The 14,370-nt window shown below is 43.8% G+C and overlaps 1 protein-coding gene and 1 long non-coding RNA gene across 7 annotated transcripts in view; one reads left to right on the forward strand and one right to left on the reverse strand.

The window, feature by feature from the left end:
* zeb2 (zinc finger E-box binding homeobox 2) overlaps window positions 1-14,370 on the reverse strand; it is an 84,092-nt gene that overhangs the window by 14,928 nt on the left and 54,794 nt on the right. For 3 of the 6 annotated variants that reach the window (XM_023964042.1, XM_023964050.1, XM_023964040.1), the window contains exons 3-4: window positions 6,965-7,219; window positions 2,643-2,711 (exon numbers count right to left, since the gene is read on the reverse strand). In XM_023964042.1, the coding sequence (XP_023819810.1) occupies window positions 2,643-2,711; window positions 6,965-7,219 (324 nt within the window). The remainder of the gene's footprint in view (window positions 1-2,642; window positions 2,712-6,964; window positions 7,220-14,370) is intronic. The other 3 variants (XM_023964052.1, XM_023964044.1, XM_023964047.1) reach the window with 1 other exon arrangement.
* Window positions 3,801-4,944, forward strand: LOC110016061. The gene is made up of 2 exons (XR_002291328.2): window positions 3,801-4,622; window positions 4,712-4,944. It is a non-coding gene; the product is annotated as an uncharacterized LOC110016061 (long non-coding RNA).

Genomic DNA, 14,370 nt, shown 5'->3' on the forward strand with positions numbered 1-14,370 from the left:
GGGAAACACTTAAGCTGCAGCATGGAGATAGCTGCCGTTCAAAAAAAAACACACACAACTGAAAAAAATCTGCGGATTTCATTGAGGGAACCGACATCGAAAGACGTCCCGTCAAACGCAGTGAAACAACCTATGCTATGTTCACAAGGGGATTGGAGACCGTTTCGGACAGAGTTTTGATCAGACTGTAAACATGCATTGAGAACCATGTGTTTGAATGACCGCTTTCAATGAAAAGTCTATGTAAACGCACGTATATGTGGATTTTGGGTTTCTGTGTTCAAAACACTTGCGTCTACGCAATTTTTTTAGTCTGATGCTGGACCATACGAGAAAAATGCATAGCCATTGAATGCACGCCGATAAAAACGCATGTTTGAGTGACCACTTCCAGTCATAAGTCGGTGTAAACGCAGGTATTTAAGTATTTCGGGCTTCTTCTTTTTTTTTTTTTTTTCACTTGTCTGGTCCAACAGCAAACAGATGAGAGCTGAAGGCCTACTGTGTTGGCCATATTTTACTTTAACAACAGGGGGTTATGAATCAGTATTTCAGGCTTCTGCATTCAAAACACTCGCAATTTTTTAAGTCCGAATTCCGGGATGTACGTACAAAACGCGCGGTAATTGTGCGCGCTTCAAAAGTTGAACCAGTTGAACTTTGACCAATCCGGGATTCTTGTTCAGTAGCGACGTATGGGTAGCGTCCTTTTCAAAACACGGAAATGCCAGCTGTTTGGTGGAGTAATGAATAATTGCGATCCCCCCCCCCCATAGGAATTCTACGAACTCTGCAGAGTCATTCATATATCGTTATAGAGCTGTGACTGAAAAAGATTTGTGAGGTTTACACTGCTTGGACATTTTGCACCAAGTGTGTGTTCAGCATGTTCTAGAACGGGCCACACACATGCCCGGTGTGTACGGAGGCTGTTTTTGGCAAAAGAAGAGGATGTCTCGTCAGGATCCCTCTGCTGTTAATGAGGCTTTTAGACCGCGAGCCAAGGTGAGGCTTAAAGAGCGATTTGTTGGGCCGTGATGACTCTGCGAGCCAATTTGCGAAAGGTCAAGGTAGTAGATATTTGGATGTCAAAAATGGCACTGAAATGTCATCGGTGCCAATGGATCTCTTTTGAAAACGGCAATGGAGGGATTTACAACCTTCTCATTAGGTGATTCTTTGAAGACTGTTTAGCTAATTGAGCAAAGTAGCGTGTTTTGATTGGGTGGTAAATCTAAAAACTCTGGTTTTATCTACCCACCCTGTACCGAGAACTCCATTCGGGTACAGAGAAAGGGGGTCGAAAGAAAATCACCTGGATCAAAGCGCGCTCTGGGACGCGGGACGTGATCATAACGCTCATTCTTTTGTGCAAAATCACGTGTGATCGAGTGCCAGCGAGCTTGTGGTCCTGCTTCCAAAAGTCCTTTAAGTGCTCAAAATGGAAAACATTTGCTGCGCTCGAAGTTTTCAGGAGAACAGAGAAGAAAGAAAGAAAAAAACACCAGAGAGCAATCAAAAGAAGCTGGATGGAGGCTTTTTGAGGCGGAGCGGCGAGCTGTTTCTGTGGGGTGGCGCCTGAGGCCAGTTGTCGAAGTGGCCAGGATGATATCATGGAAGTGAAAGGGAGTGCGGCCGAAAAATCAACCACACACTTCTAATAAAGGATGTCAGACAGGGTTCAACGCTGCTATAAGCTAACCATGAGGGCCAAATGTACAATTGTAATCCAAGGTTACAGAAATTAAAATCAATCGAACCGCCGGCGAGCGCGCATAGATTTTCCTCGGTGGAGGATGACTCAGTGGGAGAGGATTTCCCTGTGCGGCATTACTCAATGTCGGCTTGGGTTGGTTTTGTGTTTTTCAGGTTGCCGGCCTAAAGAAGCTTAATGTGATGTCGCACAGCCACAACGTACATTTTTCGCATATTGCGCGGATAAAAACACGTGAATATACGTTAAAAAAGTGAGAAAAGTCGTGGTCCTTTTCATTTATGTATCAGGAATGAACCCCGGTAAAAGCACAAAAGAATAGCAATAAACCACGCAAAGAACACGTAAATGAACGTAGAACATGAACCGTGTGTGATTATTGCGCTGTTCATATCCAATTCATTAGTGATTCGTGAATTAATTACGTCATTTCAACGTGATGTGTGCACTACATGTGATCTTAAAGTTAAACATCAGTGGTACATGCGTGAAAAGTACGCTAGACATATGTGGAACGGTTGTGGAAAGCCACAAATTTGAGTGTGCATCACACAAAAATGACGCACAATTGCATAAGATTTACGTAATAATTGCATGCAAGCTACATAAATATGCGTAAATTTTAACTGGCCATACATTTATAAAATAAACTAGCTTTTTGCTATACATGTGCTGCTAAATCTACGGGCGCTTTTTCTAAAAATTTGTTTTCACAAACTAAATGCTGAGTACCTGTCCGTATGATTAACTACTTCAATTCACATGGAAGGTATAACCCACGCATTTTATTGTGTGCGTTGACTCGACCATGACAGGTGCATGATCTAAGGGTGTTCAAGGCTGTTTGTTTTACGACCTTAATGGAAACATGCTAAATAAACATTTTGAAACCAACGTCCCTGATCTCCTTTCAGCATCTTTAACTCACCTGTACCGTTTCCAACTCCCTGCAAAGTGGCCTCAGGCCCCAGGGAGTCAAAGTCGTATTTCATTTCATCTGCATAGAAACAAACACAAAAAAGCAGGTTAGGAACGGTGACAAGCGGGGCCTTTAAGAAGGTATGAAGGAAGCAATAAAGTGCGCCGCTGTGCATGGTGGCGCTCCACAGCTTTGTTCGGCATGCGTAATGAATGCTATCATCCGGGCCAGGCAGTGACTTATTTACCTTTATCACGACAATAAGCGGTGGGGGGATGTGAAGGAAGCCTCCATCGGCAAACACGCCGATTAAATACAGCACAAAACACATCCACCTGAGCAATCATAGAGCTCCAGCCAACACGCAGGCGGAGCTCATTACTCCCCGGCTGTGCCGCCGCTGCAGTCCTCTGCATGCAGGATCACGCTTGTTTTATCATATGTCACTTGCTTTTTTTTTTTCTTGCTTTTTTTTTATGATTCTACCGCAACTCCTGGCAGCGAGTTGAGGCTTGCTCCTAAAAAAAAATACAGCTCCTGACCACAAATGAGGAGTTGGAGCCGTGCAGGCATTTCTCAGGAGCAGAAATAACCTCATTGGTTGAGGCCAGCCCCGAGTGGGCGGAGTCGAGGAGTTAATATTTTGAAGTGGAAAGACAAAAAACGTCCTGAAGAAGAGATTCGTGTGCCTTTCGGGGGAGTTTCTCCGGCCTTATCAGGGTAATGGCAGCCAGCGCAGGATGCCGGCCAGGCACAGGTGAGGTGGCAGTAAATAAACCGTGAACTGACAGGCTCATAAACTAAACCTCTCTGGTACGAACGGACAATCATGTTAAGAAGCACCCGTCCCCTCCTTTTGGCGTTGTCGGTTAAAAAATCAAATCAAGGTGCTTCCGAGAAAACGTGGCACCCAAGGATGTCACGAATGCCGTCTCCTTTCCACCCTCAAAGAGGCGTCCGAGAAAAACCTTGCCGGGATCGTACAGGAAAAAGGTCTCGGGTGTGTTTGTTGATCATAAAGTTATCCTGCTTACATTGCTCCACACAAAGGCCAGAAACAACAGGAATCCTTTATTTTTGGTGGGGAACAATGGCCCTAATAGTTGTGGAATGTTTCTTCCGAGGCTCCTTGCTTGAAATGAAGGATCGTGCCGCCGTGGTGGGATGATAAATACCTCTGTCCATGGCTTTGCAGGATAATGACAGACTCCGTCAGAGGGATAGTTAAACTTCCTCCTTGCCAGGACTCTTTCTGTTTCACCATTGGATTAACAGCAGCAAAACCACATTGGCATTATGGGAAAAAAAAAAAAAAAACATGACAGTAACAGCAGACCTTTGCCACAGATTAAATCACACCCACATGGATCTGATATCAACTGGTAGGCACAGTGTTTGCTTTGGGTAATCAAATTTGACTGCATGCTTTTATTCTGACGCAAGGAAACGGACGACCCCGGGGGATTAGTCGGCCCTTCACTCTCTCCCTATTTACCTTGGAAGACTTCTCTCCTGTGGTAAAGGAGGGGACGGCTGCCTCCAGCAGGAGGTAGGCTAACGCTGCGGTTACCCTCTGGCACTAGCGGACCTGCGCCAGTTCAAATGGGCCAAAGTGGCCTCGTGGGTTAGAAACCCCCCCTCCCCCCATCCCCCCACGATTGCCGTCCATGGTGAGGAGGACTGCAATGCGGGGGCGAAGCGTATTTTGCCAGCAGTAAATCACAAAGGACCTGAGGCGGTAAGGTACACACCTCCTTGAAGAGTGATGTCGAGGGGTTCCAGACCGCCCGCGATCCTGCCCTATTTTCATAGAGGCTCGGACGCTGTTTGTTTTCAAAACAGTCGGATTTTTTATGGGGACTTTTAAAGTTCCACCTTTGTCCGTTTGGCCTCAGAATCTGACATTCGAGATCTTTTCAGATTAAAGCTGTCAATAGTCTTCCCGCAGCCAAACGACACACATTGTTTTCCCGACGACTCCCTGGAATGGTCAGTCGGGTGAAAAACTTGCCAAACGAAAAACTGGTGAATCTGAAACAGAAGCTGATTTTTTTTCTCTGTCTCTTTCTCTCTTTCAGAAGTCAGGGATTTGCGATAATGATGTCATGCCTTTCAAGCACACCGCGTCCAACCTGGAGTGTCAAGGACGGACGATGCTAACGGGCCACATCCCGACCTGCGCAGCCGCTCCTGATAGCGGTATGGGGGCCGACTGGTGCAAGGAGGGAGGCTGCTAACTTATCTCAGGCCCAAGTTATGTGCTGAGGTATCACTGTAGACACCAAGGCACCGCCGACAAGGAGGAGGAGGAGGGGAAAAAAAAGGCTGGGAACACAGAAGTGCAAGATTGGGAAAGAGACTCCCAAACGCTCTAATGAACTTGACTTGCTCTCCGAAATATGTCAGACGCTTTATCACACCAGACGGGTATTATCTGGAAATTGCAACATAGTTGAATTACAGACATTATGGCACCGCGGGTCTTTATCAAATAAACAATTACCGTACGCAATGACAGCTTGTTTATCCTTTATCTTGATTTATTTACCCAACTGTCTCCTCTTTCTTTCTTTCACCCCTTAAGGATCCTTGTTTTGCAGAACCCAACTTTGCTTTTTTTCCCCCTGTCCCTAATAAATGTTCAATCCCCAACCCCCCCCACCCCCATATTAAAATTTAAGCCCCTCCATTTTTCGGCGCAGTGCACCGCTAGTTCATTAGCAAAAATGAATAGCGAAGGGCCCCCCGCTCATTTAGATGGGCTGTCTTACATGACTTCTCGCCGTACTCTGTTCCTGTCACATGCTTCCAAGAATCATTGACTCTTATTATACATGTAAATGGCTATCATAAAAATAAAAATTTCATTTAAGATTGTTAATGACTTTTTTTTTTTTTTTTTTGCGCAGCAGTCTGGCTTCCTTTTAATGATTATACCCTGGCCCCTAATTAAAAGTATTTATCTTGCAAGCATCCATGACTGGCGCCCCTATAGTGGTGGGGGTGGGTAGTTGCACCACGGACGTTTCTGGTACTGTAAATATATTTTGCGCTGTTCGGCTGGGAGCACAAACCAAATGGTCGTGGAGGGGGAAGGAAACTGGGTGTTTGTGTGTGTGGGGGGGGGCTCAAAATGGTGTTTGCAGAAGTCGCAGATGGGGAGAGGGATTTATCGGCTAAGGCGCTACCACGGGAGGCAGGATGTGCACACAACCAGCCAAGTAGTAGGCTTAGAGGTCGGTTTTTCTGTGACTGGCGGCTCACCTGACACCCCCCCCCCCGCCTGTCTGGTAGAGCTGATGGAAAAAATGTACGAGCCAAGCGGACATCGGGGGCATTTTTAGAGCCAAATCTATTCTATTGGGTCCTCAACTTTAGAGTCTTTGGCATGACTTGGCTAAGGACTTGAACTCACGAGTGGACACTGGACACTTTACAACAAGGCCACTGAGCTGGTCTGTTGACCTTTTATGGACACCCCCCTCGGTGTACATTGCGGGGTCCAGACCTGTTTTGTAGTTTTGTCATAGTTTAAAACGAGCACCATCCAGAAATCCTTTGGATTCACCACCAAATCCAATTCCTTGGACTTTCTATGCATGTTCAATGACCGTAGAGCATAAAGAACAAAAATCGTTGTAGAATTTTCTGTATCTACGCGTGAACTTGATCATTTTGAACACGGAAGCCGGAAACGGCAGTTTCATAGACTTTTCAATGGAAGTGGTCACTTGAATGCACTTTGTTGAAGGCAGTGTGAACGAAAAAGAGCTTTATTTTTATAAATAAAGTTTGATTTGATTAGGTCCTAAACATGTGGTTGGTATAAAACTCAACAATGGCTTCTTAAGAAACCACTCAGATAAAAATTGTGTTTTGGTGACATTTTTTCGGTTGACGGAGGACAACTTAACATTTCTCCGTATTTCTTTGTTCAAATTGTCGGGGAGTCAGGAACGGACGGAAAAAAATGCAGTTTGAAAAAGGTTGTCAATGGGACGTCAAATCTACAATCAACAGGGGGCCACAGGCTCCCTAATGTACTCAGACAAAGTGGATGGGAAGAGGGGGTGGGGTTGCTCTGCACCAACAGCACTGCCCACATCTCAAACGCAAATCTCTAATGAAATGTTTGAAAAAACGTAGTAGGTTTTTGGATTTTAGCTAAAAACTTCATCATCATCTTTAATGACAGCTCAAAAGACGAGCAGAGTGGGACTGTAAGTACAAAATTAGATTCTCGTGGCAAAGATTGGGCGTCTTAATGGTCAATATCTGGATTTTTAAAGAGGTTTTCCAAATGGTTGGGGCTGTAGAGTCCAGATACCCACCGGTACCGTCGACCGAGGCACTCAGCATGTCGTTGTCCTGCCAGATGTGCTCCACGCCGCTGTCCCGCATCTCGTCGTCCTCCTCGTCCTTCGTCAGCAGGCCGTGGCCCTCGGCGTGCGGCGACGCCTCCGGGTTGGTGAGGCTGGCGGGGCTGCCCGCGCCGTTGATCAGTGGCTCCTCCTCGGACACGGGCAGCTTGTCCTCCTCCTCGGTCTCCGAGCCCGTCTCCACCACATTCTCGTAGTTGAGAGCTGAAACAGAAGGAGGGGGGAACAGAGATCATTGGAAAAAGAAGAACCAACACCACATCAGTGCCTTTTTGGTCGGGTTACGCCCCAATTACAGCATCTGCGATTGGAATTTGGAAGACCGCACCGCAGAGGTGGGCGGGCAGCTGTCGGGGAGATGCGGGCCAAAATAGCAGCTAATTTTCAGTCCCGCTCACATGCCTCAGATGCCAACGAGCTGCACCTTTCAGGATGGATCTGATCTGGCGAATACCGCTCAGTTTTTACATAGCTTTTTCACAGCTATATAAAGGGGTACGGGACGAGCAAACGGGACTCTTGACAAGAAAAGATGGAAACGATGCACATAAACACATGTTTAAAACGCCAGCGCGCCATCAACACCCAGGTCCCAGACATATGTGAGCACTTCCCAAAATAGATGGCCTGCAAATAAAGGGCTGTGAACTCAATCAAAGGTGGCTCTCGTGCAAATTAGTCAGCAAAGATGCATGAAAAATGAAAAAAGGGGACGTCAGACGACCCAATGGCGTTACAGATGGATGCCAGGAGTGTGTGACATCACCAGGAGGGACACACCTTACTGGCAGGACCCAGACACAGAGGCCTCTTTTTTTTTTGGAGTGCTTCATCAGGGACTTCCTCCTTCAACACAGAATCAAGAAGACCGTCGGAAAACATTAATCGTACCGGACGATAAGCCTCCCCACATCTCCTTGCGACACGGACTGGCCTGTGCTTGCCTTCGGCGAACAACTGCACAACAGGTGCAAATTAAAATGAAAACAGGGCTTTCAGACGTCAGGGGGGCTGACGGAGGGAGGAGGAGGACGAGGAAGGGTGGGAGTGCGGTGACCTGCCTCGAATACCAATCGGCGGAGGAAACAAAACCTTTTCAAGAGGTGTGATCACAAGGGTTTAGGCAAGTTCAGACTCAGTAATGCTCTTTATGGATGACAAAAAAGCCAACGGAGACTGGAGACCCCGGAGTGGAGGAAGATTCCTGGGTGGTCTTCGTCCAACCTTGGGACAAAAAAAAAAAAAAAAAAAGTTGGGGGGGGAAGGAACCGTGCTAACGCTAATCGGATCTTGCAACTTAATGTCGTTTATGAGCGACACTTTTTGGAATCCGTGGCCCGTTCAATCTAAAGTTTGGGACTTTTCTCACCCCCTCCTAACTTCGCTGGAGGAGAAAGGAGGAGTGGGGGGGTGGGGGGGGCTGGGGCAGAGCTGGGTAGAACAAAAGGCCGAGAGGCTTGGGAAGCTATCAACCCATCCCTGTGAACCTGATCCCTGGATGCAGATTCAATGACGACGGAGCAGGGGCCGGCTGAATGAAATTATCTAAGGCTGGACAGGTTCTAAAGGGTCCATTCTTCCCCGATAAAAGAAGCGGGGGAGCTTCTTTTTGTTTAGCAACACGTCCACGTCTGCGACGCACACCGGTCTGACTTCCCACATACGCAATGAGGCTACCGTGCCACCTCCACCAACTCCAAACTTCCAAACCCTCGTCGTCGTTCTTTTTCCTTCAAATCTCAGACCAAGTTTCCGAACAATATTCCAACACGGGGGGGCGTTGAAACTGTCTCATCTACAATCTCCTCCAAACGTCAGCTGTCAACGTATACCTCCGAGAAGGCAAATATTAAAAAAAGAAAAAATGACAGTGGGGGTGCTCGTCAAGTCAAATGCGTACCATTAACGCGGTGAAAGCTGCCATTGTTTGGGTGCCACCGCTGACAAGAGCCCCTCTCCTCCAGCATCAAGCATCTATTGGTATTGTGTCACGCAACAAAGTAATTCTAACCTACCGATATTTCGCAGGCAGCTATTTCACCCCCCTCCCTTCCCCCGTACGTCGAACTTCACTGTTAATCAGTCTTTTGTGTTGCTCAGGAGTGAAACGAAGAAAAAAGAAAGAGACAAAGACGATGTTTACCCCTCGAACGCCTCGTCTTCTACCTTAAGTGTCGCGCTTGACGAAAGCCATTGTACGGACGGCGTTCGGTAAACCGTTGCTACCTGTTTGCCGTCGTTTCTTTGACTGGAGTCGCGCGGGATAATTAAGCTGACACATGTAACGAGCCCAATTCTTGTCTAATATCGGGTTTTAAGCTATCTGACATAACCCTTTCAAGGGCCCGGCTTTATTCTGTCACTCACAAGGGAGAACAGAGCAAAGACTAATATGGTGTATTGATTAGCTTGACTGGGAAGTCTACGGTAGTGACAGACTGCCAGAATCACACAGCCAGAGGACTTATTAAAGTCTTTTTTTGTGTGTGTTTTGTTTTCCAAAAGATAAAAGAAAGAAAAAACCTGAACAATAGCACAAGCAATACTTCAGAAGTGACAAATTGAGTTCTGCAGATACAGTGAATTCATCTTGTGCCAAGAAACGACGCCGAAATCCAGAATGATTGTATTTACTTTGACAACACGTGTTGGCTTAACTAATCTACAAAAGTCAAAGTCAACTTCTTAAACACTTCTTCCTAGATGAAAGACGAAGCCTTTTTTTTATTGGTTAATGTAAAAGGAAAGTTTGGACCAAAACTAGTTCGACCATAGACGATTTCGTACACCTACCTACAACTGTACCCGTTTTCTGAGTGTGTGTAGCGTAAGATGTCGAGAAAGTTGACAAAATTGTTCCGTATGAAAACTGTAGTATCGGAAGCACTTATAATGTAAATGTGAAACGTAAGGTAAACTTCTGGAACACATAGTAAAGAAGAGTATTTACGACATTGGCTAATATGAAAAAGTTCTACTAGGGACAAACATCTAAACAACTACCAACACACATCAAGAACCTGCCTTAAATGTACTTTCTTGCGATTTACACGTACAAAAAAGCAATGTTGGTCAAGAAGCGTTATCAATTCTACGACACGCAGTGAACCAGACATTGTACTGTTTTATCTAATCTGTAGAAGTTCTCATAATGACAACAATCTTAAGTACTGCCACCACTCATAAAGAACTTGCCCTAAATGTACTTTTATGTGATTAACACATTTAAAAAAAAAAGTTATTGGATAAGAAGTATTACCAAATATTCTACAGCATTTTCTAAGCCAGAAATTGTACATTAGCTGTGTAAAAGTTCTCTTAATTACAAACATCACGTAGACAACTACCAACGCACGAAAGAAACTTGCCTAAATATTTACTTGTTCAGGATTTATACGTTTTTGAAGCAAAGAAAAAAAAAGTACTGTATATTTTGTACAAAACGTTGTAGGACAAGATGCATTTACGAAAATTGTACGGTTTTAGCTGATGTGTAAAAGTTCTACTAATAGCAGTTTATGGAAAACTGCTAAACCTTTACATTTGTTTGTTCGTAATTGACAATTTTCAATGCCTTAAGAGTGAAATGTACGGTAAACCTTTCACAGAAAAAGTCCAGGGACAAAGTAGATTAACAACAACACTTATGGATACATGTCTGAAATATTTACGTCTACACTGTTGTGTAGAAGTTCTCTCAGTTACAGCCATTATGAAGACAACTGTCAACATATGTGAACACATTAAAGTTTGCTTGTTGATTTTGAGGCCCTAAGAAATGTAGGGTAAATATTGTACGAAAGAAGTTGTAGAAGAAGGTGCACGGAAAAACTTCTATGATACATGGTGAAAATGACATTGTACGTTAATAGTTAGCGTAAAACTTTCTTTTTAATCACAAACTCTTTGTGACAAATAACAAACACTGACAACTTTCAAGGCATTTGTTTATGATTTACATGTTTCTTAGCGCTTCTTAAAAAAATGCCATATATTTTGTACAAAAAAAGTTGTAGGACAAAAGTCATTAATGAAATTTCTAGGACACAATAAAAGTGGAATTGCAGGGCATTAGTTAAATTAGTTGCATTTAAAATCTCCTTTAAATGTACTTTTTTGTGTTTTGCATGGCCTTTTACAGTGTATAAAGTGTTCGGTATGTTTCGTACGAAATAAATCGTTGCACAAAATGCTTCAATAAAAATTGAAGTCCGTTGTAATGTATTGACAATGCTTGACATTTAAAATGCATTAAGTGCAAAATTCCTGGAATTGGGCCTCTCTTTCATGGGTTTAGCTTTATCCCATAGATGGCAGCACTAGTTATCCAATATGGCAGCGCCCCTGTTTAATTCAAGAAGGGCCCAAGTCCAGAGACTTTAGTTTGCTAGTCCTCTGAAATTACAGAAGTAGAATTTGTAAGCTATGAACTGGTGCTAAATCTGGGTAAAGTATTAATCAATTGGTGTAGCGTCCCTTTAAGCTAAGCAATTAAAATCATTTCCTGGAAAAACAAACCTCTTGGACTTGGGCCCCTTTTGAACTAACCGATTTAATTGTCAAGCACGCAAGCAACAAGAAAATGTACAGTACTCCCCCATTGACGAAAATTTCCTTGACAACTACGAAAACACGCGATAACAAGTTTTGCATAGAAAACACAACTTTGTATTCAACAAAGACCAGGAATATGCGTACGAATTACAAGTATTAGTGTCCCTTTACATTAGCTATGCGTGATTTTTATCTATATTTGTCTACGTAAAAGATCGCAGAAGGTGACCATTGATGTGTTGTAGACAAATACACATTGGTCAAGACAACTTTCAATATTTCGTATACAAGTGCTTCCATTCACGAGAATTAAGTAGACAACTACGAAAACACATAACAAGAAAATGTACTATATTACATGTTTGTACATTGTTTACAAAAAAAAGTCATTAGACAAAATGTATCAACAGACTGTCAAAGATAGATAGAAACCAAACATGTGTAAGTATAAGTGTACATTTGTATGATTTGTATCCGTATTTGTCTACGTAAAGGCAAATTGATAAACTCTAAATGTGTGAATTTAGGATTTAGATGCTTTTACTTTTCCAAAACAAACTTGGTTTAGTGAGGAGGGCGATAAGCATAAAAATAAAGACCATTTATTACCAATTTTCAACCTAAAAATCTGCTCAGTCTGCTTCTACGCCGTTCAAAACCCAGGTTCAGAGGTGCTACACCTGCAGGCTGCCAGGGAAAATCATTTCACAGTGCTAACAGGTATAATCACATTTATTTAACAATCCCCAAGTCGTAGTCCAGAGCCCACAGGAGGCTGCGCTGAAAGCCTTTCCGGCTCCACTCTCTGAGCCAGAGAGAAAAGAGCTCTAACTGCTCAGCAGGCCAACGGTGGAGGTGATGGCTGCGGGGAGAATGACTAACACCCACGTTGGCGCTTTCACGCTAACCCCGGCTGACTTTCTCTTTTTTTTTTCTTTTTGTTTAACTCAAGTGTCGGGGCTTAGCTCCAGGTGACAATGCTCGGCCTCCTACGCCGATAATGAGGCAGGACATTCTCCCTATTGGCCGATAACTGCTCGCGCTCGCTTCCTGTCTCATGAATGTGAGCCAAGCGGATCACCTGGATGGCTGCGAGGGAGACGGGGGGAGTGGGGGGGGGAGCAGGAGCCGCTAAGTTGGTGAGCGCGAGTGGGAGGGCATTAAGGTGGAAGCGAGGTCGCTGCCTCTTGGCTACAACCGGGCGATATAGTGGATTCTCACGATGACCTTTTGTCTGCCATTGTTCCTGTCTGCAACCGTTTAAGCACTTCCCCGGGTTAGTCTGAGAAAAAAAAACTTTTTTTTTTTCCTCGTAAAATCAAATTCGCAAACGCATCAGAACTCTTTTGGAGCCACAAAGTGATTTGTCTATTTCCGATCAACTCTATGCCATGAATGCCTTCTCTAGAAAAAAAAAAGAAAAAGGAAAAGAAAAGGCAGACGCGTTTGGCGATATCTCGTCTTCCGTATAATGGCGCGATGGAGCGCCAGGGGCCAAGTCGGGGCCAAGTCGGTGAAAGGATAGTGACGGAGGGCAAACAAAAGCTTTGAGAGGAGACAGAGAGTGAGGGGTAAATGTGAGGGGGGGAGGGGGGGGGGGTGAATAGGGGAAACTCAGCGGAGTGTAAACTCAACCTGGGCGCGTGCGCGCTTGTCGGCGGCGCGTTCGTGTGGGGGGCGGAGCTGAGAAGTGAAGTGTTTGACGGATTGAAGTTTGCTTTTCTGCCCTAAATTAAGGCGTTGAAGAGGAGTTAAACAGGGAGTTTGACATCAAACTGGAGCGAAATTTCTCTAAGGGATCGGAAAAAAGTTGCAAAAATGTTAGATTTTACGGAAAAAACATTTATAATCGCGTCCTTTAACGACAACTTTCCGGTTCAGTTCTTTTCTCTACAGTCTCTTTCAAAATAAGGTGCAAAGACGAGTTAAACAGGAAGTTTGTTGTCAAATTGGGACGAAATTTCTTTAAGGGATCGGGAAAAGTGGAAAAGTCGCAAATTTAGAGTTATTTTTTTGCGTGAAAAGCAAATTTATATAATTGTCTGACCCCAATTCTTTTTTTACGCCCTTTCCATCAAATAAAGGTGCATAAACGAGTTAAACAGGAAGTTTAACGTCAAATCAGAACGAAATCTCTCTAAGGGATCGGAAAAAAGTTGAAAAAGTCGCAAAATTGTGAGTATTTATACGGGAAAAACACTTGCAATTGCATCCTTTGACTACAATCTTCAGGTTCAGTTCTTTTTCTCTACAGTTTTCTTTCAAAATAAGGTGCAAAGATGAGTTAAACGGGAAGTTTAGCGACAAACCGGAAAGAAACATTTGATCTGAAAAAAGCGAAAAAAGCTGCACATTTCGAATTCCTTTCAAAAACGTTTTTAATTAAAACTTTTGTGATTGTTTTGACGGTTTAAGTATTTGCTTCGTCCTTTCTTAGAAATTTAATATGTAAAGACAAGTTAAGCAGAAAGTTTGACGTCAAATTGTAAAAAAAAATTAAGGGATCCAAAAAAAGCTGCAGTCTTTTCCTCACCGTAGAAACCTTTTTCTTGCATCTTCTGAATCCAATATTAAAACTGAATTGTTTTGCTTTTTATTTTGTCTTTCCTACCAATTAAGAAGTAAAGGCGAGTTAAACACTAAGTTTGATGTCAAATCGGAACAAAACCTCCTGAAAGGATCTGAAAAAGTCACAACTTTGGAGGTTTCTTTTTTTGCAATCGCATTTTCTGACTCCAATTTTGGGGTTCAGTTATTTTTTCTACAGTTTTTTTCAAAATAAGGTGTCAAGACGAGTTAAACAT

Source organism: Oryzias latipes, chromosome 2, assembly GCF_002234675.1.
Source record: "Oryzias latipes chromosome 2, ASM223467v1".
Classification (NCBI taxonomy): Eukaryota; Metazoa; Chordata; class Actinopteri; order Beloniformes; family Adrianichthyidae; genus Oryzias; species Oryzias latipes.